The sequence below is a fragment of the Urocitellus parryii genome, chromosome 7, assembly GCF_045843805.1.
Source record: "Urocitellus parryii isolate mUroPar1 chromosome 7, mUroPar1.hap1, whole genome shotgun sequence".
Lineage (NCBI taxonomy): Eukaryota > Metazoa > Chordata > Mammalia > Rodentia > Sciuridae > Urocitellus > Urocitellus parryii.
In genome coordinates, this window is record NC_135537.1 from 44,060,998 (window position 1) to 44,085,016 (window position 24,019).

General features: G+C 36.6%; 1 protein-coding gene across 1 annotated transcript; it reads left to right on the forward strand.

Moving 5' to 3' along the window:
- The first annotated feature begins 468 nt into the window (after nt 1-468).
- Tmem64 (transmembrane protein 64) lies at nt 469-23,773 on the forward strand. Its single transcript, XM_026383248.2, has 3 exons — nt 469-2,390; nt 15,879-16,034; nt 19,992-23,773. Exons 1-3 carry the CDS (start codon nt 1,584-1,586, stop codon nt 20,181-20,183), a joined length of 1,155 nt encoding a protein of 384 aa, XP_026239033.1. The 5' UTR covers nt 469-1,583; the 3' UTR covers nt 20,184-23,773.
- The last annotated feature ends 246 nt before the right edge of the window (nt 23,774-24,019 follow it).

Genomic DNA, 24,019 nt, shown 5'->3' on the forward strand with positions numbered 1-24,019 from the left:
GTAAATGAAAAATTACAACACAATGGGACAGATGTGGTAATAACTATGTAGAAAGGTAACCTGGGAGAGGACAGGAAATTCCAATTGGGTGTGATGGTAATGGGAAGGTAGTATGGAATGTTTCCAGACAAGAAGTGAAAATTCAGCTAAATGAGGAGAAAACAGTAGGACCAGGGTCTGCAAGTGAGCCACAGGAGTTGGAAAAGCAGGTGAAGGAAGCAGCAAGTGCCCAGCACATTGGAGGGACTCCAGCCGACCAGGTCAAAACAGGGAGGATTGAGTGTAATGATGTGAAGGAGCAAGTACGCACCTCATCGGCAAGAACCCAAAGCGTCTTGGTTAGTTATTTTGCAGGGAACTGGACGTGGAGTCATCAACTGAGGTGAGAAATTTAAAAGAAAGAGCAGGTCTACATTCGATGATACTTTTATGTGTGGATACCATCACATAACATTTACTTAACACCGATTTGATACCAAGTTAATCTTCTTCCTATTTTTAACTTGCAGTTTTAAAAAAAAATACTGAGATTGAGAGATTAACAACTTGAGCAGTTACACAGGTACTAAACCTGTTTTCCACCAGAGCCCAAGTTGTTATCAATCAAGTTATGCTGAGTTTGAAAAATTTCATCAGGATGTGTATACAACTAAGAGAACCTGGGGAACACTAACATTAAAAGGGCAAAAAAAGAAGAAGCCAGTGAGTTTGAGAAGGCACAACCCCTTAAGAAATGTCCTCCTGTGCATTCTTCCAGGGCCCCTAGTACAGTGGTACCGGCACTCAATAAAGAACCACTGGAGTGAGAAGGAACATTGTGTCAAGGGTGGCCTTTCATACCCAATTTCTTCAGCTCCTAAAGAGGGAAGGGAGGGTGGAGGGCAATTAGCAAATCCTCCGCAGAAGACACCAAGAATCCCCCCCCCCCAACGTCTGCCAAGACTGCTGGGATGGAAGTGCCACAGACTTGCCAACCCGGATCAGGGTTTACTGCGGAAATCACTCGAGGTTTGGACGAGAATCCAACCAGCTAGCGGACAGGGGTCTGCTGGTCTGAGAAGAGCGCGTGCACTGACACGCAGGCACGGGCGCGCCCGTCTGGGAAGGCCGGGAGCGCGCAGTCCCTCGCCCCCCAATTCAGCCCCAGGGTCCACTTTCCGCCTCACTGCAGCAGCTCCTGCCCCGGCGCGTGTGTTCCCGCGGCTCTTCTCCCCTCCCCGCGGACACGCAGGGCTCCAGGCGCTGGCTTGCCAACGCAGACGCTGCAGGGCCCTCAGCCTCAGGGGCTGTGCGTCACGGGGGCGGGGCCGGAACGCGGCTCGTACCCGCCCCCGCGCGCCCGCAGCCCCGCCCCTTCTGGCCGAAAAGGGGCGGACTCCGTCGGAGGGGTCTGGAGTTCCCCCTCTCTCTGCCCGACTGTCGCTCCTCAGCCAACTCCTCGCCCTTCTGCGGGCCGTCTCCCGTCACCCAAGCGGACGCAGGGAGTCGAGGCCCAGCTTGCGGGGCGCCATGGAGGGCTGCCGCCTGACGGACGCCGCGGCGGAGAGGCTGGCTGGCTGAGAGGACCCGCGCCGGGCGGAGGCATGCGGAGCCCAGGCGGGAGTCTGCTTCAGGCGCTCCCCCGGCTCCTGCAGCACGCCGTCCGCCCGGGCCGCGCAGAGCTGCCATCCGGCTGGGCCCTGGTGCGGGCGGCGGGCGGGGACGACTCGGCGGACCGCCTCCCCCGCGGGGGCGGGGCGAGCGCGGCAGCAGCGGCGGCGGCGGCCTCGGGCGCCCTGCTCGGCGCCTATCTGGAGCGCCACGGTCAGCCCGCGGCCTCTGAGGTGCCGGCGCCGGGCGGGGCCTTGGCGGGCGGCCCCGGGAGCTGCGGCGGCGGCGGCGGCGGCGGCGTGGTGGTCGGGGTGGCCGAGGTGAGAAACTGGCGCTGCTGCTGCCTCGGCAGCACCTGTTGGTGCCGGAGCCTCGTGCTGGTCTGTGTGCTGGCCGCCCTGTGCTTCGCTTCTCTGGCCCTGGTCCGCCGCTACCTGCAGCATCTCCTGCTCTGGGTGGAGAGCCTTGACTCGCTGCTGGGGGTCCTGCTCTTCGTGGTGGGCTTCATCGTGGTCTCATTTCCCTGCGGTTGGGGCTACATCGTGCTCAACGTAGCCGCCGGCTACCTGTATGGCTTCGTACTGGGCATGGGTCTGATGGTGGTGGGCGTCCTCATCGGCACCTTCATCGCCCATGTGGTCTGCAAGCGGCTGCTCACCGCCTGGGTGGCCGCCAAGATCCAGAGTAGCGAGAAGCTGAGCGCAGTTATTCGCGTCGTGGAGGGAGGAAGCGGCCTGAAGGTGGTGGCGCTGGCCAGATTGACCCCCATACCTTTTGGGCTTCAGAATGCAGTGTTTTCGGTAAGTAGTGTTCTACTGGTCTCTCTCCAGGTCTGTTTTTGAGCCGTCTTTTTCGCTTTTAGGGAGGGTGCTTCAGCAGGTAAATACCAGCGGAGAAGTGACATTGGCAATAGGAGTTAACAGTTACTTTGCATAGTATCCTGAGAAATTGATCCTACAAGTAAAACAAAACAAAGATGCGTTCTCAGAAGGCGATCTGGTCGAGAAAGAAGTGTTTTTTGGGGGCATTAAAAATGCCTAAAAAATGCAGAATCCTTTTAACTGTGAAGGGGGACATGAATTAAAATGCCCCTTTTTAACATTTGTTACCTTATTTCTGTAGCAACTTTTGCAGGAGTTTGGGAGTACAGCCTCACATTCCTAGTTTTCTCTCTTAACTGCATAAATGCATCCAGGATTTTGACTCGTTTTTGGTGATACGGACGTGAAAGACATAATTAAGTGAACACTGAATTCTCCTGAATTTGGAGTTTTCTATATTTACAATAGGACTTTTTCCCCCTTCAAATGATTTGCTGTAATATCATGTAAAGGAGAAAATTCTCCTGTTTATCTTTCTTTGGAGGAACTTTATCTTGAAATTACTGAGTGTAAATAAAACAAAATAGGACAGAAAACCTTTTTTTTCAATGATCATCTATTTTCCTTATTTATATGCACCCTATAGCTTTTCTGCCCTTGTATACATATATTCTGCTTACTCTACTTAGGTTTCCATATCTAATGTGCATTTTCTCTATGCAACTGACTCAAGATAGAAATACTACTAGTGAGGAGACCATCCAGTGGGAAAAAAGGAATCTGGTCTTTACAAACCTTTTGAGTTTGGAACAAATTATTAAACTTATCTGACTTCAAATTAGATGACTCAGTTTCCCAAATTCAGTGATTTTAAACTACCGAGTTTATAGAGTCCCAGAATCTCAACCCTTCAGTTAAAATAAAACTATTGAAGTAAAGTGATATAGCAGTAGTCTGTTATAGTTTCAGCCTTAAGTTTTTATCTTTTCATAGCTTCTTATATTATGAAATATACACATGAACTTTGACCCAACCTTGGGTAATACATTAATTGTCCTAAGACTTTGAAAGAATGTTGGCACTAAGGAAGCTGTATAGATTGATTTCTGATGGTTCTGCTTTGTCCTGCAGTATAACTTGTATCCTTGTGTCTTCTCATTCACCTACTCTGTGCTGACTGTCTTTCTGGGCTCTTTCCATATATTATTTCTAATCCTTAAGTCAGCCCTGCAGAAGGTGATTATGCACTTATTATACAATGTTAATTGTCTACTAATTAGGAGCACGGGGCTGCTGCTCTTGAGTTTGTATGTGTTAGAATCTGATGACCTTGGTCAAGTTTCTTATTCTATCTGCGCTTCAGTTTCTTAGTAATATGGGGAAAGTAGTGGTACCTACTTGATAGTGTTATTGAGAAGATTACATAAAATGAATATATACAGCCTGGCTTAGCAAGGACTCACATGTTGGCTTTTGTTTTCTATGGTTCTTGTTTCTGCTATTAACCATAGTTACCTAGCCAGTAAATAGATGGTATTGAACTTGGAACTGTGGTCTGATGGTAGGGTCTTAACCCATGGTCCTATTTTTTTGTTGTTGTATATTATATCTTCATAACTCATGCATTTATTGCTTGATAATAGGTTTTTCTTTTGATAATGTCTCTTACGTATTAAATATGTAAGAGACTGTACTTTGTACTTAGAAATACTTAGAAATAAGATTTTTGTACTTAGAAATAAGGTATTCATGTTGAAACCAAGTTTGATGAGAGGCATTGTTTAATTTGATATTGTGGGGTCAGAAGAGAAGGAGAAGAGAAGAAAAAAAAAGGTCTATTGAAGTAGGTAATATAGTCACCAATTTTCTGAGAAAGATGGAGACTCAACCATCCAGGAAGTTGTAAAGAGTCACCTAACAAATGACAAAGCTGAGGTTTGAACCCAGAATCTGCTGATACAGTGAGTGCATCTTAATGAAAAATTCTTACTCATAACCGTAAGCAGAGTAGATTATGAAGCCACTGGGTATGTCTCTTACATATTGTTCATCCTGCATCTACTCTATCCACCTCATAACTGCCTGCATCTGCCTTTTTAAGGGCATATTTCTCTTTGTTTTCTACTTATCTCCCTATTGTTGAAATTTCCATTTTTAAAGAAAATTCCATTTAAACTCAATTTATCAGGACTTATCTTTGAGAAAGTTATGTATAGTGGTTATATGAGGCATAGGCTTTGGAAATAGTCCTAACTTAGTCTCTGTTGTGTGGCCTTCTCTATGTTTCCTCATCTGTAAAATGTATAGAGTGTAATGTTAAATAAACTAATGTAGTGAGGCTATTAACGTGTTTTTTTGTTTTTTTTTTTTTTTTTGTGTGTGTGTGTGTGTGTGTGTGGTAGTGAGAATTGAACCCAAGGCTACTCAACCACTGAACCACATCCCCAGCCCCCCAGCCCTTTTTATATTTTATTTAGAGACAAGGTCTCACTAAGTTGCTTAGGGCCTCACTAAGCTCCTGAGACTGGCTCTGAACTCACAATCCTCCTGCCTCAGCCTCCTGAGCTACTGGAATTACAGGTGTGCCCCACTGTGCCCAGCCAAATATTAAGTATTTTGCCTGGCATATAGTCACTGCTTAATAATTGCTAGTTCTTATTATTAATGGTGGAAGTATTTACATTTACATTTTAAAGGCAGACCTGATTGGAAAAAGAAAGAGGCTTCCCTTGTTTTTCTGTTCTTAACCATAAGTCTTTCCTTCTCCCATATGTTCAAGAAAAGGAGAAATAAAGACACTCAATTTTTTGAAATTCTCAAAATACAAGATATGTACCAAATAGTTTATAATATAATATTCTAAAACCATAAACAATTTGATTTCTCAAGTATATGTTTAAATTTTCTTTCTTTGAAAAATGGAGTAACATTGGTAAAGTTATTTTTTTCTTAATGTTTTAATCGTGTATCTACTGATTTGCTGCCTATTCAGACAGATTTCTAACTTTATAGTTTGGGTTTCTAAGTTCTCTTCTTATCTGGATACATATCTCAAATGACCATGATTACTTTCTTACTGGATTAGTCAGGATAGGCTGAATTGTGCTACATTAACAACTTTCACATCTCATGGGACTAACAAGCAAAGGTATATTTATTCCACTTGACTTAAGTGGAGGTCAGGCTTGATTTGGGAGAAGGTTTTATGTCAGTTTTACTCTGAGAACCATGCTGACAAAACTACCATCCTGTACTTTATTACTGTTTTATGGGGGATTGCACTTGACTTTTAAAGTTTCTGCCTGTAAGTAATCTCACTCTTAACTGGCCTGAAAATATTACATGGCCACAGCTAAATCCTAAGGGTTGATGGGTATGCCAGGAAGGAACAAGAACTGGAGCATGTGGTACAGTCTTAGTAATTCTGGCACTTGACTACCCTCTCCTTCACTCCTCATGTCCAGTCATTGCCTAATCCTTTGGATTCTGCCTCCTAAACACTTTAGTCCAGCTCACCGCCACTCCCCTCATTCATCTTTCCCTCTACTATGCCTAAGTTCTCCCATCATTATCCAGCAAAGATCTTTATCTTGGTACTTCCCTGCATGAAATCCTCAAATGGGTTTTCTTTTCCCTTCAGAATGACTTTCATATCATATATTCTTGATTTACCTTTATAGCCTCTTTCTTTCCAATCCAGGATTAATTACTATGTGCTCTTTAATGTGCATCTTTTATCCTCAGCGCTTTAAGAGGTGGACATATTTCTGATATAAATATAGCAAATGAAATCCTGTATGTAGGCTTGAAACTTCAGGTTCTCTTTTTTATCAGTGGCTGAAAAAAGAAACTTTGGATTCCTAAGAAGGGACCATTGAGGTAGATGTAGGAGATGAAACTCTAAAAGATTAAAGCCATCTAGAAAAAACTAGTTGACAAATTGCAAATTGCAAACTCTGTGATGCCCCTTTGGAGATTTTTTTAAGTTACTCTGTAAAATGCTATCTATGATCCCAAAATATTACATGATAATTGGTTGTTATGGGCAACAGAATACATATTGATGCTTGCAACTTCCAAAGGGGTCTGATGTTTTTATTAGCTTGCTCTCCAGGAGATCCTAAAAACATTCTTTTTTTCCACTTTGGTTGAAGAAAAACTTCAGAAGTCAGAGACTCTGGTGAGTTCTTTCTCTTTAAACAAATCCACTTGGGAAATTTTGTTTTGAAACCTAAAATTAAAACCTAAAACAGTGTGTGAAAAATTATCTTACTCATACAATGTATACTACTTTCCAACTTGCAGAGCAAATTTACATACATAATATTCTTTAATCACCACAACAATCTTTTGAGTAAGTATTAATCCTAAGAGGCAGAGTTATATAGAGGACAGATAGCACAAATTTGAAATCAAACTTGGTTTTCACATTTACCTTGGCATCTTGAGGTAATTATAGTTACTCTTTGATCTAGACTTCCCATTGTTTAATAACATCTACTGTGAATTTGTGACAAAAAATATAGTTTGCTTATTTTTTTCTTTCCATCCTCTGCAATCCAAAATGAGTATCTTGAGACTTCAAATTTTTTACCATAGCAAATATCTTTATTTCCCATGCTAATTGCCAGGCACTGTTTTGTCATTCACACATTACTTATTTAATGCAGTTTTAACACTAGTCCTCATCTTATTGGTGAGGCAGTTAAGACATAAACCGGTAAAATTACTTGCCCCCAAACCACAGGCTGTCGAGTAAAATCACTAACTTTTGCACATGGTGGTGTTAGTCCAGAAGAGCTGACTTTCTCAGACTCCTCAGGATTCTAGTTGTGGATCATTAGTCCTAGAGTGCCTTATGTATCAAAACATTGACGGCCCACATGTCAGGTACTGTGCACAATTCTCTAGAGGGGAATTAGCTCTCATCCCAGTGTGTTAGAACAGGGGGTCCCAATTTTGTGTGGCATACAAGCTTCTTCCAAGTTTAAATGGTTGGGAAAAATATCAAAAGAAAACTTATTTCATGCACATGAGAACTATATGAATGTCAAATTTCAGCATCTGTAAATTATGTTATTGGAATACAGCTATGCTCATTCATGTGTGCAGTCTCTGATTTCTTTTAAGCTGAAACAGCAAAGTTACATAGTTGGAACAGACCCTGAGCCTCCAAAGCCTAAAATACTTACCACCTAACAATGGAAAAAGTTTATCTGTCTTTGCAGCAAAATAGCCCATCAAGCATGAGCCCTTACAATTGTAGAAAGAGTCCCTTAAGTTACCTGATTTTTAAAAAACAAACAGTATATTAGTACGGTTAGTAAAAATGCAAACAAAATAATGAGTACTTTAAAAGTACAAGGCCTTGCCTATCACCCTGGCTCATTTCTCAGAAGAACCACTTAACATAATTCTGTTTCCAAACTATTTCTTGGGTTATTTGTTTGAGATTACAATAGATTAGAAACGGCAGTAAAAAGATTTTTGTTTTTGAGCAAAGGGGCCCTGACTAAAATACTGATGTCAAATAATGTCATGATAACTATTCGTGAATCAGTTTTCTTAGATTCTGCCCTTAAAGCCTTGACTTATCAAGAAGATAAGTTACTTTTAGTAATTTAGTTCATAACTGAACTGATATTTACTACAATTTAATAAGTTTTTGGCAGGTGACTGTAAGGCCACAAATATGGTAAAATCTTAGTTGTTGACTTTAGGAACACAAGCTCAGATTGTCTCAGATCCTATGTGACCTTGATGAACTCATTTTAATGGTCTTGTCTCCAGTTTTCTTATTTGTAAAAATGAGAAGAGTTAGGCAAAAATCTCAGTTTGCTTTTAAAAAACCTCAATTTAACATTTTTCCCCCTTAAAGTGTTTAGTAATAGTATGTTTTGTAAAAAAGAAAAAAGTTGTTATTATGTTCCTGTTCTATATTATAGGTGAAGCTATAATAGATTCTGGTAAGGATGATAAGTCATTATACCTGTCCCTGCATCAGTGTGTCAAGTGATTGTTTCTTATTATTGTTGAAGTATACTAATTTGCAGCCAGTGGTATAGTTCAGGCAGAATAGAATTTGAAAAGACAGTCTGCTTTGGAAAATCTTGGAGTCTGACTCTGAGCAATAAAATAGGTTGACAAAATATAGTGTCAACTTAGTCTACTTTCTCATACCTTTCAGTACCACTGAATACAGTTAACTATTAGTTATTTCCTCGAAACTGTTTCCTGCTCTTTGTGCCACTTCCATGTTCTTATCACCTTGAAGTTTCTCTGTGTCATATATAGGCTTAAAGTGCAGATTTTTATCAGAGCCTATTATCCTAACAATGTATATGTAGCATGTCTTAATACCCCCTCCTAGATTAATAAAAATAAATCTTAAAAGCAGAGACATCTTATTAGAACTTACTTTAACAGTATCTGTTTTATCCTCTTACAAAATAAGTGTTCATTGTAAAGACTTTGAAAAATATAGCAAATAAAAAGAAGAAAAAAATCATGAACATTTAAATAATTTTCCTTTCTTTGCATTTATTATACTTTTCTCATTATGACATTGTGAGCTAATGTTATAAATGATTTTTGTGACCTTTTACTTGATGTAATGGGTATTTTGTCATATATATTTAATAAAATGTGTTTATTTTTTTTTCTGCTGGGAGGAAGTATGTGTGTTAACCATATTCTCAAATAGATTGTTGCCCCCCGCCAATAATCTGTGGACCATTAAAAGCAGTTCCTGATTTAGAAACATTGAACTAATGAAAAATGTTGTATATATGAAGATGTTTTCTGCATCAGGCAGGCATACTGACCAAACCATTTCTGTTCATGGAAGTAAAAGCTGCTTTTATTTTAGGCCATCTCCAGATACTAGAGTGGAGTCCCTCAGAGCCCTGCCTTGTTTTTTTTTTTTTTTTTATTGTTTTCAGTGGCAATTTTTTTTCTGGTACTCTCAGGGTTATCATCTAACTAGAACATCTTATCCTTGACAATAGGTTCACCACAAAGCTTACTGGGGGTACTCTCAGTTTTCACTCAGCAGATAACTGGTAGAGGCCCTGTGCCTGCTGCTGTTCCTGTTGTTGGAGTTGCATAGCAGTACAGCAAAGTTCATCCCTCAAGGTGCTAGCAGTCCAGTGAAGAAAAAAACATTCTAGTTATATCATGGTGTAAATTTTGCTGATAATGAGTTCATTTTTAGTTATGACATTTTTCTGTATTAGGGCAGGAGTATTCTTAGTTTCTGAATAGCCAGTTACAAATGGAATTATCATCTTAACTTTTTTATGAACTAACAACTATCATTAGTCTCCACATTTATTTATAGTTTTTTTAATTGTCAATGGATCTTTTAAATTTTATTTATTTATATGTGGTGCTGAGGATTGAACCCAGGGCCTCACACATGCCAGGTAAGCCCTCCACACTGAGCCACAACTCCTGCCCCTCCATATTTGTTTTTTAAAAAGCAATTTTGATGTTGATCTTTTCAGCCTCCAGTCAACATATATTTAGTACCTAATATTTAGTAGACATTGTGCTAGGTCTAGGGACATAAATGAAGGAAACATAGGTTCTTTCTCTCATAGAAGTTGCAGTCTGAGCGAGGGGCAAACAGATGATGAAAGGTTTGATTGCTGTCCTGTGTGAGGAGACAAGGAGGTTCACTGTTTCCTCACAGTCCTTGAAAACATTTTGTGCAGACTTAGGCATCAGGGAAGCTCTGCTACAGAAGATGATGACTAAGTAGTGAAAGATAGTTGTAGAGTAGAGCAGAAAGAATGGGAGGAAGGATGTACATGTCCTTGCCAGAGGGAACAATGTACAGAGGTCTAGAGGGAAGAGCAAGGAATGTTCTAGGAATCCAGAGAATTTTGATGCAGCTGGGATATGGTGTATGTGAAGTACAAGATGGTCAAATTATGAAGCATTTTGCATGCTTAAGAACCTGAATCTCATTCACATGACAGTAGACCAGAGTTTTAAGTAGGACTGGATTTACATTAAAAAAAAAATTCTAGGATTTAGCCTAATTGGTGAATGAGGGTAATCTAGGTGTCAAAACTGGACAGGAAACACTAGAAATAGAACCAGGTGGTAGACAGATTCCTTAGAAATTTAGAAGGTACCTTTGACAAAGACAGTAGGTAATCAGATGTGGCAAATGAAGGAGAAGCTGGGTAACAGTCTCAGGAGAACTGAGACTGGGAACATAAAAAGAGAAGAAGAGGTGTATAGGGAAGGAAGTGAACACAGTGTTTTTTCTTAATTCACCTTTTTAAAGAATTACAGATTCCTAAGAGTGAAAGCTAGTTACCATTTTTGAACTCTTTCTCTTCTACAACTTTTCTGAGAAATTGATGGTGTTTTGCAGATATATGTAATAAAAAACATAATTTATCAATAAATAAGATGAAAAGATTGAACTATAGTCATTTTAATTTCTTTTGACTGTTCCTTTAAAATCATCTTAGGGATTTGTGACTTTTCTATGTATTATATTACATAATATTACAATGTAATATTTAACTATAATTTAAATAATATACCTTAACTGTAATCCCAGCAATTTGGGAGGCTGAGGCAAGAGAATTACAAGTTGATGTCCAGCCTCAGCAAATTAGCAAGACCCTGTCTCAAATATAAAAAGGACTGAGGATGTAGCTCTGTGGTAAAGCATTTCTGAGTTTAAATGCCATCCCCCCCCAAAAAAAAAAAACCCAAATATATAAACCTAGAAACATAACCTATGTAGGAAGGTATAATTTGACAAAAATAATATTTAATTCACAGTTATGGATAAAATTTGAGGGTTTTTTTGAACGTGGATTGCCTTTAAATTCATCATTGCATCTTTTGATGAAGTCTACATAAAAAACAATAGTTTCTTCATGGATTAAATTAAAGCCAGTAAAGCCCTTGTAAATAGAAGTAAACTTAGAAAATGAGGAAATGCAGGGCTGCCTGGGAACTCTACTTTGTGCTGTGTCTGAGAGGACCTGGGATCTGTACTTTGTGCTGTGTCTGAATGATAAATCTAGAGGTTCTTTTATAGTCAGCTTCAAAAATGACCTGTTCGGTGGTGGTCAATCAATTCTTGCTCTTCAGATTTAAGGCTTTTTATTCCTCTCCATGTACTCCAGATTGGTACTATTTTGTTTCAAGAAATGGAGGACTATTTTACATTAACCCCTACTGACTCAAGTAAAGTTGAGAACCTCTGGGAATAAGGGTAAATATAATCAGATGATGTTTGCCATCCCTGAAACTCATTATCTATTATAGTAGCTAACCAGCAGAATGACATTCATATCCTAGGCTGAGATTTCTACAGGGTGTTTGGATTTGGAAGACAAGTTCTGAGCTGAGATCCCAGGATACTTAGGAATTTCAGTAGGATGGCCTGAGGTTCATTTTAATGTCTTTCTGGACAGTAAAACTAGGAGGAAAAAAACAAAAAGTAGGAGATAGAAATTTAAACTTTGGTTGGTGAGGGCTTACTGGGGAGAGAGGGTTGGATTAAGCATTCTAAATTATGGAGCTGAGTGAAGGTTCTGAGTAGGATTTTGACTTAAAGGAAGTGCTAAATTGAAATCATTTATAATCTTTATGTTAATCAAGTTGTTAATAGTTTAAAAACTGTATATTATTGCATTGTTGTACTAGTTAAATCATTGAACACTCTAGTAGAACTGCTTACAAAGATTAAAACTGGGTTTTTGCTTTCTTTTAGGTATTTCAACTTGACAGAAAGGAAGTATGTTATAAATAATAATAATTTCTCCTTAGGATTAACTTGACCACTTTTATGCATTGGACAACATTATTGTTAAAGAATTGAGAGTTGTTTCAGATTTATGAAATCCAATTTTAACATTCCCATTTGAATATTATTGATGTCATCCCTGAATGTCAGTTACATATTCTATTTAGAAAAACATCATTACATTTAAAGCTAAGGACTGAAACTTTGCATTCTGATATTTTGTAATGTAGCTTTAATTTTGAAGATAATTTTCATAATGTGTGATGCTTTATTATTAACTATAACATAGTAATTTTTATGATTCACTTTGTCTTAATTACTCATTTCATACATTTATGACATTTTGTTCTAAAGAAAATTTTCTGCTCCTGTAAGTAAACTCACCTCTGCACAGAGGCTTACTCCTCTTTTTTCAAGCTCCTAACAAGTATCACCCAGTTACTTTTCCCATCTTTATTTTTCATTATTCTTTTGTTTGTGCCTTAAATAATCCAAAATGTACTGCCAACTTCATTAGTACATCCTGTGCCTACCCTGCCAAATTGTCTTTGCTCATTTTCTTCCTAAAACACCTGCCTTCTTCCTCTTGTCTTTGCTTGCCAAACCCATGTGTAGCTTTCTGGTGCCTGTTCTGAAGGCCTCTTTTGCCACAAAATTGCCCTTTGATCTCTACTCCTGCATCTGATTTTGATTTTAATTCCTCTGTACTCCTCACTCTTTGTGTGTGTGTGTGTGTGTGTGTGTGTGTGTGTGTGTGTGTGTGTGAGAGAACAGATGTTGAACCCTAGGTCTTGCACATGCTTAGGCAAGTGCTCTACCACTTAGTGATATCCCCAGACTTTCTTACAACTTTTTTAAGTTTTAAGCAATCCTCCTGCCTCAGCCTCCCAAGTAATTGGGACTCTAGGTATGTGCCCCCTGCACCCAGCTTTCTACTGTTGAATGCTGTGTACAGTCTTCCAAAGGCTCCCTTTCTGTTTTTTCTAAGGTGTTTTGTGTGCACTTGTCAGTATGTAAATCCTTCAAGGGTAAGTATTATGTCCTGCTTTCTGTCTCTTTCCAGCACCTATTAGAACATTTTATGGATAGATACTGAGTCAGTGATTGATAATGTGAATTGTTAACAACCTGTTGCTGAAATATTTTTTCTAGACTGGCAGTGGTACATCTCTAGTGTGCCATCTATAGAAATGAATGTAACTTTAGTGAAATTATGATTACATGATTATTTTATTAGATTGTAGTTATAGAGTAATGTATTGCTGATTAAAATACTGGATCTTAAAAGCAGTTAAAAAAAACTAAATAATGTAGTCAATACCTTTTTACATATCAGTAATCTACAGAGAAACTATTCTTAAGGTCAGTAAGAGTGGTAACAATAATAACATGAAATGCTTAAGGAAATGTATGATATATTTAAGTTAAAAAACCACAAACTTTAATAAACAACAGTTTAGCAAAGAACAGTTTAAGAAATTTAGAAACATTTCTGGATAAGAAGACTGAAAATTGTGGATATTCCAGTTCTATCCAGATTATTTTTAAGTTTACCTAATCCTGATAATTTACTATTTATTTTTCTTTTTGAATGACAGAATGATCTGTTGAGAATAAGTAGTAAGAACAGTAATGGCAATTTTTAAAATAAGAGCAATGAAGTGGCTTGAATGGAGTTGGACATTTCTTGCCAAATATGAACTGATAGTCCTTGCTACAATTTTGGTTGCAATATGAGATTTGAAATATGGATTGTCGGTAATAGAGCCCCTAATGGGCCCTTTTATATATACAACAGCTGTTTATAACTTATATCATAAAGGAGAAGCTACTGATTATCTAATATGTAATGCTAAGAAAATTGACTATACATATGGAAGGGATGAATAATAGGCTGTATCCTCATTTTAATCTGAATAATCTCCAGAAGAATTTAGTATTAAGTATTAGAAAATAAAACAATCAGAAAAAAGAAGGTAAAAACTAATAGGATCTAAAAAAAAGTAAACTAAAAGCAGTGGAAAAATTGGAGGCAAAGATGATGGTATTTGATTATACGGGCATTTGGAAACCTTGTATCAAAACATAAAGAGGAACCAGACAGTAGGATCTCTTCAGCCCAGTAGCTTGAGACTGCCTGGGCAACTTAGCAAGACAATGAATGAATGAATGGAAGAAAGAAAGGGGGACAGTTAAAAAAAAAAAAAAAAGGAGGGCACACAGACTGACAGGCTTTAGGGTAAAACATATGCTCATATGTTTTTATATATATGACCAAAGATTATCCTTACTACAAAGAGCTCTTATGAAAAACAAAATCACTTAACATTTCAAGAAAAAAAAGGCAAATGTGAACAAATAAAGCTATAGAAAAATTAATATAGAAAACTCACATCACTTTAAATGAATATAGTACAGATTAAATAATGATGAAACATTTTTACTGTATTAAACAGAAATATATTGAATTTTAATAAGTTAATAAGAGTGTGATGGGCATACTCATGTTATTACTGAAATATATGTGAATTACTATGAATATTTGGAAACATAGCAGAAAGTTTTTACTGTTTGAATTAGTAATTCTACTCCTAGTGAGCTATCCTAAAATAACTGAGATGTCTAATGTATTAGTCATTTATTTTGCCATGTAACAGATTACTTCAAGATTTAAAACATTTATTGTGTCAAAATTTGTGTGGATCAGGAATTCCTATGCAGTTTAGTGGGGACCTGTGACTTCCTCACAATTCTGCAGTGAAGGTGTTGGCCAGGGCTGCAGGCATCTTAAGACTTGATTAACTTAGTTTAATTCCATCCTCACTTGTGTGGCTGTTGGCAGACACCTCAGGTCATTGCTAGCTGCTGGCTGAAGGAATGAGTTCCTTTCCATGTGGACCTCCATAGAGCTACTTACAGTATGGCAGCTGACCTACTCAAAAAAGAGATGGAAATCCTGTTCTTGCAATTTAATCTTAGAAGTGACATGTTGTCACTTCTGCTATAGTCTGCTAAGAAGTAAGCAGTCAGTCCAGCCCACACTCCAGGGTAAAGAATCTCACAGGGCATGAAAACCAGGAAATTGAATCAGGAATATTTTAGATGCTGCCTTTCACACAGGTTAATAAACAAAGGTTTTTGCTGCAATTTTGTTGGGTTTTATAAATAGTAGCAAGAGAACAATTCCATACATAGACACAAAGAAATAAGGAAGCAATGAAATTTTTCTGCATCTAAGGATAATTATTTTTATTTTACAGATGAAAAGTCATAAAGACAGAGTAGCTCATTGAGTTCTCAACATTGAAATGCCATTCTAGGGTTATCTGGCTTCAGGGCCAGCAGCCACACTGCCATGTAAGAATGCTTATGAATATTTAATGACATGAGGAAATCTTAACAAGACTTCTGACAAATTGATCTGTGTGTGGATTTTATTTACATATGAGGATAAAATAGTCACAGATGTTCTTTTTTAGTGATAGAATAATAGAATGTTTAAATTTGTTTGAACTTTTATTTCATTCTAAACTGCATTCTGTATACATTCCCTTGATAATCATTTTTAAAAATCAAGATGCTTTATAAGTATTTCAGTTCTCTCCATGCCAAGAAATCCACGAGTAAATACTTCAACACACTTTTTTATGTTATTTTACTTGGTAACAAATCATTCCCTTTACTTCTAGATTACTGATCTCTCATTACCCAACTATCTGATGGCATCTTCAGTTGGACTGCTTCCTACCCAGCTTCTGAATTCTTACTTGGGTACCACCCTGCGGACAATGGAAGATGTCATTGCAGAACAGAGTGTTAGTGGATATTTTGTTTTTTGTTTACAGGTGAGTTTAAGGCCAAGGGTTGTCTCTTTCTCTTTTTCTCTTTCTCTCTCTAGAATTGCCTTGCTGATTTAAACTTAACAGATTTAATTGAATGTAATTTAAGAGGATTTTTTCCTTTTTTCAGTCTTTCCTGTTCCTCGAATACTGCTTTATATTTTGATAACATTTTTTAATTGTTTGGCTATGTGGAAGAGTATAGAACTGAACTGATAATTATTGACAGTCTTCTTGAAGAAGAAAATACAGGAATGATAAAAATAGGATTCTTTTTTGCAGTGATTATTTTCAGTCATCCTAATGTGGAAGGCTTACATTAAGAAAAATTGGAGGCTGGGATTGTGACTCAGTGGTAGAGTGCTTGCCTAGCATGTGTGAGGCACTGGGTTTGAGTGTCAGCACCACATATAAATAAATAAAGGCCCATCAAGGAATTGTCAATTTTTATCTTTCTTTACTAATTTTTCCCCCAGATCTATATTTTCTTTAGATAACTAGTATCTAGATTTAAAGATTTGTTTACATTTGTTTTATTACTTATTATTTCATTTTGTCCCATTGTCCCAGATGAGGAACCTACAAAAACTTAAATTAAGCAACAAATATGCCACTTAGAGTGACTTTAAAATACTTGAGTATTTATTAGGTTTATAGATTTGAAATCTTAGGACTTACTGAGTTAATATGGCATGTTAATCCATAATGTTAAATTTGATATGCATTAAATCTGCAGTATACTATATGTTGTAATATAATGTTTATAGTCATCCCAAGGTGCTATAAAATCCTGACTTACACTGCAGACTCATATTTTTAATATAAATTTAAGCATATTTTGTGTTTTGAGTTTCCTGAAAATGAATTGTCTACTTCAAACATTATTTTCTTTTGACCTTATATTTTACTAAGTTGAATTCCTCCTTATTATAGATTACAGAGGATTTGCTTCTTAGTAAATAACTCAACTGCAGTCATTGGAGTTACTGGTATTTTTTAAACTATAGTTTTTTGTCCAGTGATTTCTTACCTCTCTATTTAAGCTGGCAGATTTATACTTAAGACACAAGATAGGAGGGGAAAGGCACATATTTTTTACCCTGGCATTTATAGGAAAAAACCCTGAAGATTAATTTATGCTTCAGTTTGATTTGTTGATGTTAGTTATGACTTAATTTGTTTCAGGAAGGATTTAATGTACCTTATTAAATATGTACACAAGAATAAAAGTGTGGGGGGAGACTTCATCTTGAAGTGGAAAATGAGCATAGGAAAAGGAGACAAAGCTTAGCTAAAAATTAGTAGGGTAAGTGTATTCATGAGGTTCTTATTTATTAGAAATCAGCCACAGATTTGCATCTGAGCTTTATAGCCACCAATCTAAAAAGAATCTACAGTGTCAGTAAAATTTTGGAAGCAAACAAAATAGACATTGAGGGGAATCCACAGCTATTCTTGTACTGATATCCAACTTAGATCGCAGTTTATCTCTTTAATCACTCTTTTCCATGCCCTTTATTTTTCTATGTTGCCACCAGTCAAAACCTCAATCCTAAATAAGTCCAAATTTGGTCTACTTTGCACATATTCTTTTGAGAACAAAATCATACAGCCAAACAGATGGATAATATTTAATTCATGGTTGTAAGTTTTCACCTGGTTTCTCAACACTATCCTATATCCCCATTTCCTTTGTCTTCTCACTCTTCTGCTGTTGCCCTGAAATAGGTTGACTATTTCTAGCTATCTTCATTCTCCTCATAATTTTGATTACTTCCCTTTTCATTCCCAACAGATTACTTCTTTATTTCTTTAATAGAAAAATCAGACACTTTCCACTGGCAAACATCTCAGTTTCCATTTGAGAAATCTATTCTCCTTGTGCTCCTGCCCATACATTTGGCCTACTTTCCACTTAATAGAAGAGGTGCCTGGCTTTCTGAAGGAGGCTTGTCCTTCTGCCTATGTTTGGTTCTTTCATTTGCGTAAAGAAACATTTAGAAATATTTCTAGACTACATTTTTACTTATGTTTTTATTTTCTTTTTGTTAACACCTCACTAGGCTAAGGAGGAAATGAAGGCATGTTGAATAGTCAGTACAGATTGTTAGGACCAAGGATCCAGAAGGGCAGATGGTGAAATATCTGTGTGTGGATGTACCCAGTTCATGCTTGCTGGAAGCCTGAGAAAGTTTTTCACTGGTTTTGAATTTAAACTTTGGCCCTGCCATGTCCTCCCTTCAAACCACTATTTCTGAAGTCATCACTAAGCCCATCTAATTCAGATCCACTTTCCATTTGTAATCTAGCTTGACCTTTTTTAGCAACCTAAAACTCTGTTGACCATGCCTTCATTAGTGAAACTTCCTTTCCTTTACTTTGGTACATTATCTTGTCCCACCTGTCCCACCCTACCCTTACCCGGCTTACGCTTGTCTTTACCTCCTAAATCCATGTTTCTCAAGTTTCTAGACTAAGCTTTCTTGTCTCACACCAAAAACTTTTTTTTTAACCTTGACAAATCTAATTACTATGGTGGCTGCTAATGTATTTATTTGTATAAAGAAAACCCCTCTTCTCTGCCTCTGGACACATCTTTATTCAGCCTTCTTTCTATAGGTTCAGACTTGTTTGCTGAATTTTTCTAGATGTCTCAAAGTTACCTTAAATTCAACATATTTGAAATAGAACTTAGCATTCATTCACACACAATTCATTTTCTTATCATTTGCTTCATCTCTTCACATGGTATTATCATCCACTCATAAGTGTCAGTCTTAAGAGTTTTCAGTAAGTATATCTTATTTTTATTAAGAGGACTAACAGAATAATTGCAAGATATAAAAACCCATTTAATAATACCTAAGTTACTTAGGATTTTATTGAGGAACGGATTGGTACTCCCTTGCATAAGTTTCAGGTTTCTCTTCCCCTATCCCATCCCCATTTCTATCCCATCTGCTTCTATCCCTCCCTTCCCTACCATCTTCAACACTTGGATTTAGAGGTTTTTTTCCATAGAGTTAATAATTATGATAGATTTGATTGAAACTGTTATATTATGGGGTCATTTTTGGTTAGAACACACTTTGTAAATAACACCAGTTGCAACTGGTTTACAAATGAATTTTGGAATAAAAATCATTTAGAATATATGGAATGCTTAGATATTCTGGTGAACCGCATTCCTCTCAAACAATGGGAAATTTAAGCACAAATATTTTAAGGGACTTTCCTGAAAGCACATCACTAGTTAGTTAAACCAAGACTAGAAACTGACTCAGTTTTATCAGATTAATGCTTTGCCTAGTATCCCTTTGATTGCCTTTTTTTCTTATCATTATGTTTTCCTTCATTTTTGTTTTTCCTTAATACAATTTCATGCTCCCAGTATCTTGTTACTTTCTTTTGAAGTTTATTGGCCTTTCAGTTTTTTATGTGGTGCTTAATACTTTTAATTTTGTTTGCACAAATTAGTTCTTTTTAAAATGGCAGTGCTTCTAAGTAAGGTTGGAAATGCTGGTAGACATTTAAAGTTGTGCTGATATACATAATACTACCTTAATTACACCAGTAAAGTTTAGCCAGCTGTTGTCTATTGTAGACATATTTTGTTGTTGTTGTTGTTGTCTTCATTGTTCCTTCCAAGGAAGCTTTTTGGTACAAAGAGACAAGTTTGACTTATATCAAACACACATCATTATATGTACCAAAGGGAAGTGTATTTGCTGTATGTTTACGTGATACCATATAATGGTTATTTATAGATTTTGGCCTTCCATTCCTGGGAGAAGCAAAAAAGAAGGGAAAATTAATAACTGATTGTTAGCCATTTGAAATATGTAACCTCTTACCTACCACATTTAAGAAGCATTCTGTATGAAGCATTTCTAAGCCAAATATATATTATTTCTTTTTTTCTGTATATAATATTAATAACTAATATTTTATTTTCATTCACAGATTATTATAAGTATAGGCCTCATGTTTTATGTAGTTCACCGAGCTCAAGTGGAATTGAATGCAGCTATTGTAGCTTGCGAAATGGAACTGAAAACCTCTCTGGTTAAAGGCAATCAACCAAATTCGAGTGGCTCTTCATTCTACAGCAAGAGGACCCTAACATTTTCTGGAGGTGGAATCAATATTGTATGATTCTAAAGAAATGTATGATTGTCAAGAGCCTAGTGTGCTGTCCAAGGTCTAACAGTCACTTCCCTAGTGGGCAGAGACAAGTTCTATTTGTATTACAGCACAAACAAAACTGACTAGTTTTTAATTGCACAGTTTTTTTTAAAAGCAAAAATCATTTTCTGGATATGTAAGTGTAAATGTAGATACAATTTTGGCTGCACCTCTTTATCATGCCTGTAATGGCCTATAGGTCTGCACTTTAGTGTTTTTTAATTATTTTATTTCTGGGTACTTATGAACAGAGAAATAACCCAAATATTTTTTCTGCTTAGTGTCTTTATTTATAAAGTATACATCTTCTTTACTTATAAAGCTGAGTTAAAGTATGCAGTCTTAAATGTGTAATATTATTGGATGTTCTTTGCTTAGTCTTTCCAGAAGGAATAAACAGTGTTTTTTTGTTTTGTTTTGTTGTGTTAAGTGGGACCACTTTGTTTCCCTTTTCTGTGTTAGAAAAATGACATTAATTTTCAGTTGAATGTATTTTTGCAAGCATCACATTATTATAGGGTCATTTACACCTTTTCACACAAGCTTAAATCCTACATTGTGGGACTGAAGTGCTCTTAAAATAATCTTTTTATTTTCACTGTGTAATATGCAAAGCAAAAGGGAAATTATTTAGTGGGTGGTGGCTGAAAATTAGAACTCATGTTCTAGTTTGATTACATTGGCTGTACCCTCCTTAGATCTTCCATCAAAGGGCTGTCCCATTGCAATCTTACTAAAACATTTTATTAAAATAAACCTTTTTCCTTTTTATAATAATAATTAGGCTTTGAAATAAAATTATTATTCCTTTAAAATGGTGGGCTTGCCATCATTGAAGATGTCACTCAGGTGGCCTTGTTTAGCCTTTTTAAAAAATCAAGCTTTAAAATCATCTTTATAGTTCCATGGAAGTACTTATATATCTGTCTCATAGTTTTCAGCTTTAGAACTCTAAATATAATAGTAACTTAATTCCCAGATTTGTGTTATTTGCCCTATTATAGGTAAGTTTATTTTGTTTTGTTTTAGTACATGTTTTTCTCTGATAAGACTCAGGAATTCTGAAATGTGAAATTAAGTGTCTCAATTCTTTCTCTTGTAGCATGAATTAATATATTTATTAGTAGCACTTATGATTATTGACACAATAATTCAGCATATATTCATATGACATGTGCAACATTCATCAGTCACCTCTATTTTAAAGTAATTTAATTGTAAACTTAATGATTAGTTTATTTACAAATGAGATTTTAGATATTAGTGCAAATTTTCCAGTAGGTAGCTCTTTTTTGGCTATGAATATTTGACTTATCAGAGATCTCTCATTTGCCTATTAATTAGGGTGACACTTTTGCCCTGATTAATTAAAATACAAAGTAATTCTTTGAAAACAAATTATTATATTCCTATGCTAGAGAAGAATTTAATCATAAGGGTTTTTTTTGCCCTATTCATTATAATTGTTTTTCTTTCCTTCATAATGAGTAAATTATCTTTAAGTAATGGTAGAAGATTTCAGTTGCACAATATTCTGAGAGGCACTTAGATCTCAGCACTTGATTGGCCTCCAAATCCTTCCTTCTATTATTGGTAGAAAAAAATTATATATAATACTGAAATATCCTTATTCTTCTTTTGAGTCCTAATGCTAATTTACGTTTAAAAAAATGAGTTTAGCTCAACAATCCCAGTGAACAATATATTTTATTTATTCTTTTCTGTCTGACATGGCAGTGTTTTTCTTGTGCATCTTTGCTTGTTGGTTAATTTTGGTTAAAGGAACCATTACTGAAGATCACTGTTTCCATACTTGTTTCATACTTCATGTATTTTGAAGTACCTTTATTTACTTTTAGTATTTGTGACTTGAAAACTTCACCAAAATTGAGTACCTTTTGGTAGTTTGTAGTGGGTTCTTTAAAATGTTATACTTTGCTTGGTACTTGTATTAAATATGTAAAGGTAAAAGAAATAATTTTTCTGTATTCTGCCAATCATTTTATATAATAAATAATTCATTTTTTCTTAAAACAGTATGAATTGACTGTTTCTAAAATACTGATCTATAGCTGCAGTTCTCCTTTAGTATTTGCAGCCTCTGAGAAAACAACAGCCCCCTCACGGTCAAGCTATTTGACAAGTAGATTTGGTTGCTGGGTGTTTGGGTTGTACTCATTATCAGTTGTGCAAAGCATCACCATGCCTTATTCACTGTGTCTTTAACGCTGCATCCCAGACATGGCAGCAACACGTTTCTAGAGAATACTTTTATGTTGCACAAATATTGTCTCCAGTCATTATATATGTATTAAATGTTTCCAGTCACATGTATTTGTAGAAATGAAAATGCTTTATAATGAAAAATGCTTTATACTCATTTTAAAGAGCATATGATCCATCTAATTTCCAAATCTGATGAATGGTATGTTTTTATCTTTAATTGTTTGGGATTTTCCATAAGTTTTCCATATCCTGGTTTATTGATAATTTTGTTTACATTTTGCCAAATTTTGTCATGTACATTACTTTAAATAGATAGTACCTCCTTTTAAAAATGTATATATAATTTACTGTTTTCATGTCCATTTCTATTGGTTTATCTGATGTGCAACAACTTGAAATTTGTACTCCTTGTTTTGCAAAAATACTATAACCAAATCTCCATCATTAGAATCTGCATTTTGAGTTTATGTTCAGAAGAGACTGGATTTATTCAGTGCCAGCCATACTCGCCCCTGATGCATTATGTAACCAGCTACAAACCTTTCTAAGGTGGCTTTGAATAGAATTAGGTATACAACTAATAGATTCCTTCCTCCCTGTGAGGTTATTAAGTTCAGTCATTACTCTTATTTGCCCTTTATGTAACTCAGCTAACTGGTTAAAGTAGCATATATCCCCAGCATTGCTGTTTGTCGATGTGCAGTGCTGAATTGGACTACTCTTGGGGAGAGTGCTGACGTAAATTTGTCAATATTTGTTAGCTGTGAAGCTGTCTTTAGAATGCTTGAGAAAGTCACTAGGTATGTTCCAGGTTGGTTATGTTATGGTAAATCATGCCATTCATTTTGCAGAGAAAAAGATGATTGTACTGCCCTCAGGGACAAAGGTCTGACCCAGGTTGATAGCCTTAGTGGTAGAATTTTGTTTCAGCCAGAGGCTATTCACTGTCTCAAAGTGATGGTCAGTATTATATTGTCCAGATTTTAGATCAGATGTTGCTGATTTCTGTTGTAAAAAGTTTTTAATATATAATTTGCTTTAAGGTCATTGCTTTAAACTGAAAAGCCATTTAAAAAGGGAAAAGAATCACTGTTTCACAGGATATTTAAAACTCAGGAGTCAATAAGCTCACACATTTAACATAAACTTTTAACTTATTCCACAACTCAATTATAACTCGGTTCTTCTGAACTACAAAGTGATTGCTGCAAATTATTTTCAAAGGTGGCTGAAGATTGAAAGTAGAAAGTTCTAAATGTGAAATCAGCAAATGTCTTGAATAATTGGTATCCCAAATCACTTGTGTGCCTGAGAAAATAAAAAGTAATATTTTATTTTCCTTCTCTCTTCTCTTTCTTTCCCATGGATATAGAGACATGTCCCATGGGAGGGAACAATTCAAGGGAAAGGAGGGATGTGCTCCTAAAAATGAGAATGCTGATAATGGACCCTCTGTGGGGTGGTTATGATTATGGCAGAGGCCCTGTAGAGAAATGATTAAGGTATCTTGAGTCAGTACTTACTCTTCAGGGTTTTTCTCCCAATACTCGTATTCTTTACATGTCACTTGCCATTCCAAT

What these genes read in the sequence shown, in the direction of transcription:
- Tmem64 (XM_026383248.2), top strand. Translation starts at nt 1,584, where the DNA reads ATGCGGAGCCCAGGCGGGAGTCTGCTTCAGGCGCTCCCCCGGCTCCTG. An exon ending in TTCAGAATGCAGTGTTTTCG is followed by an intron (nt 2,391 to 15,878) that starts GTAAGTAGTGTT and finishes CTTTACTTCTAG; the next exon opens with ATTACTGATCTCTCATTACC. An exon ending in ATTTTGTTTTTTGTTTACAG is followed by an intron (nt 16,035 to 19,991) that starts GTGAGTTTAAGG and finishes TTTCATTCACAG; the next exon opens with ATTATTATAAGTATAGGCCT.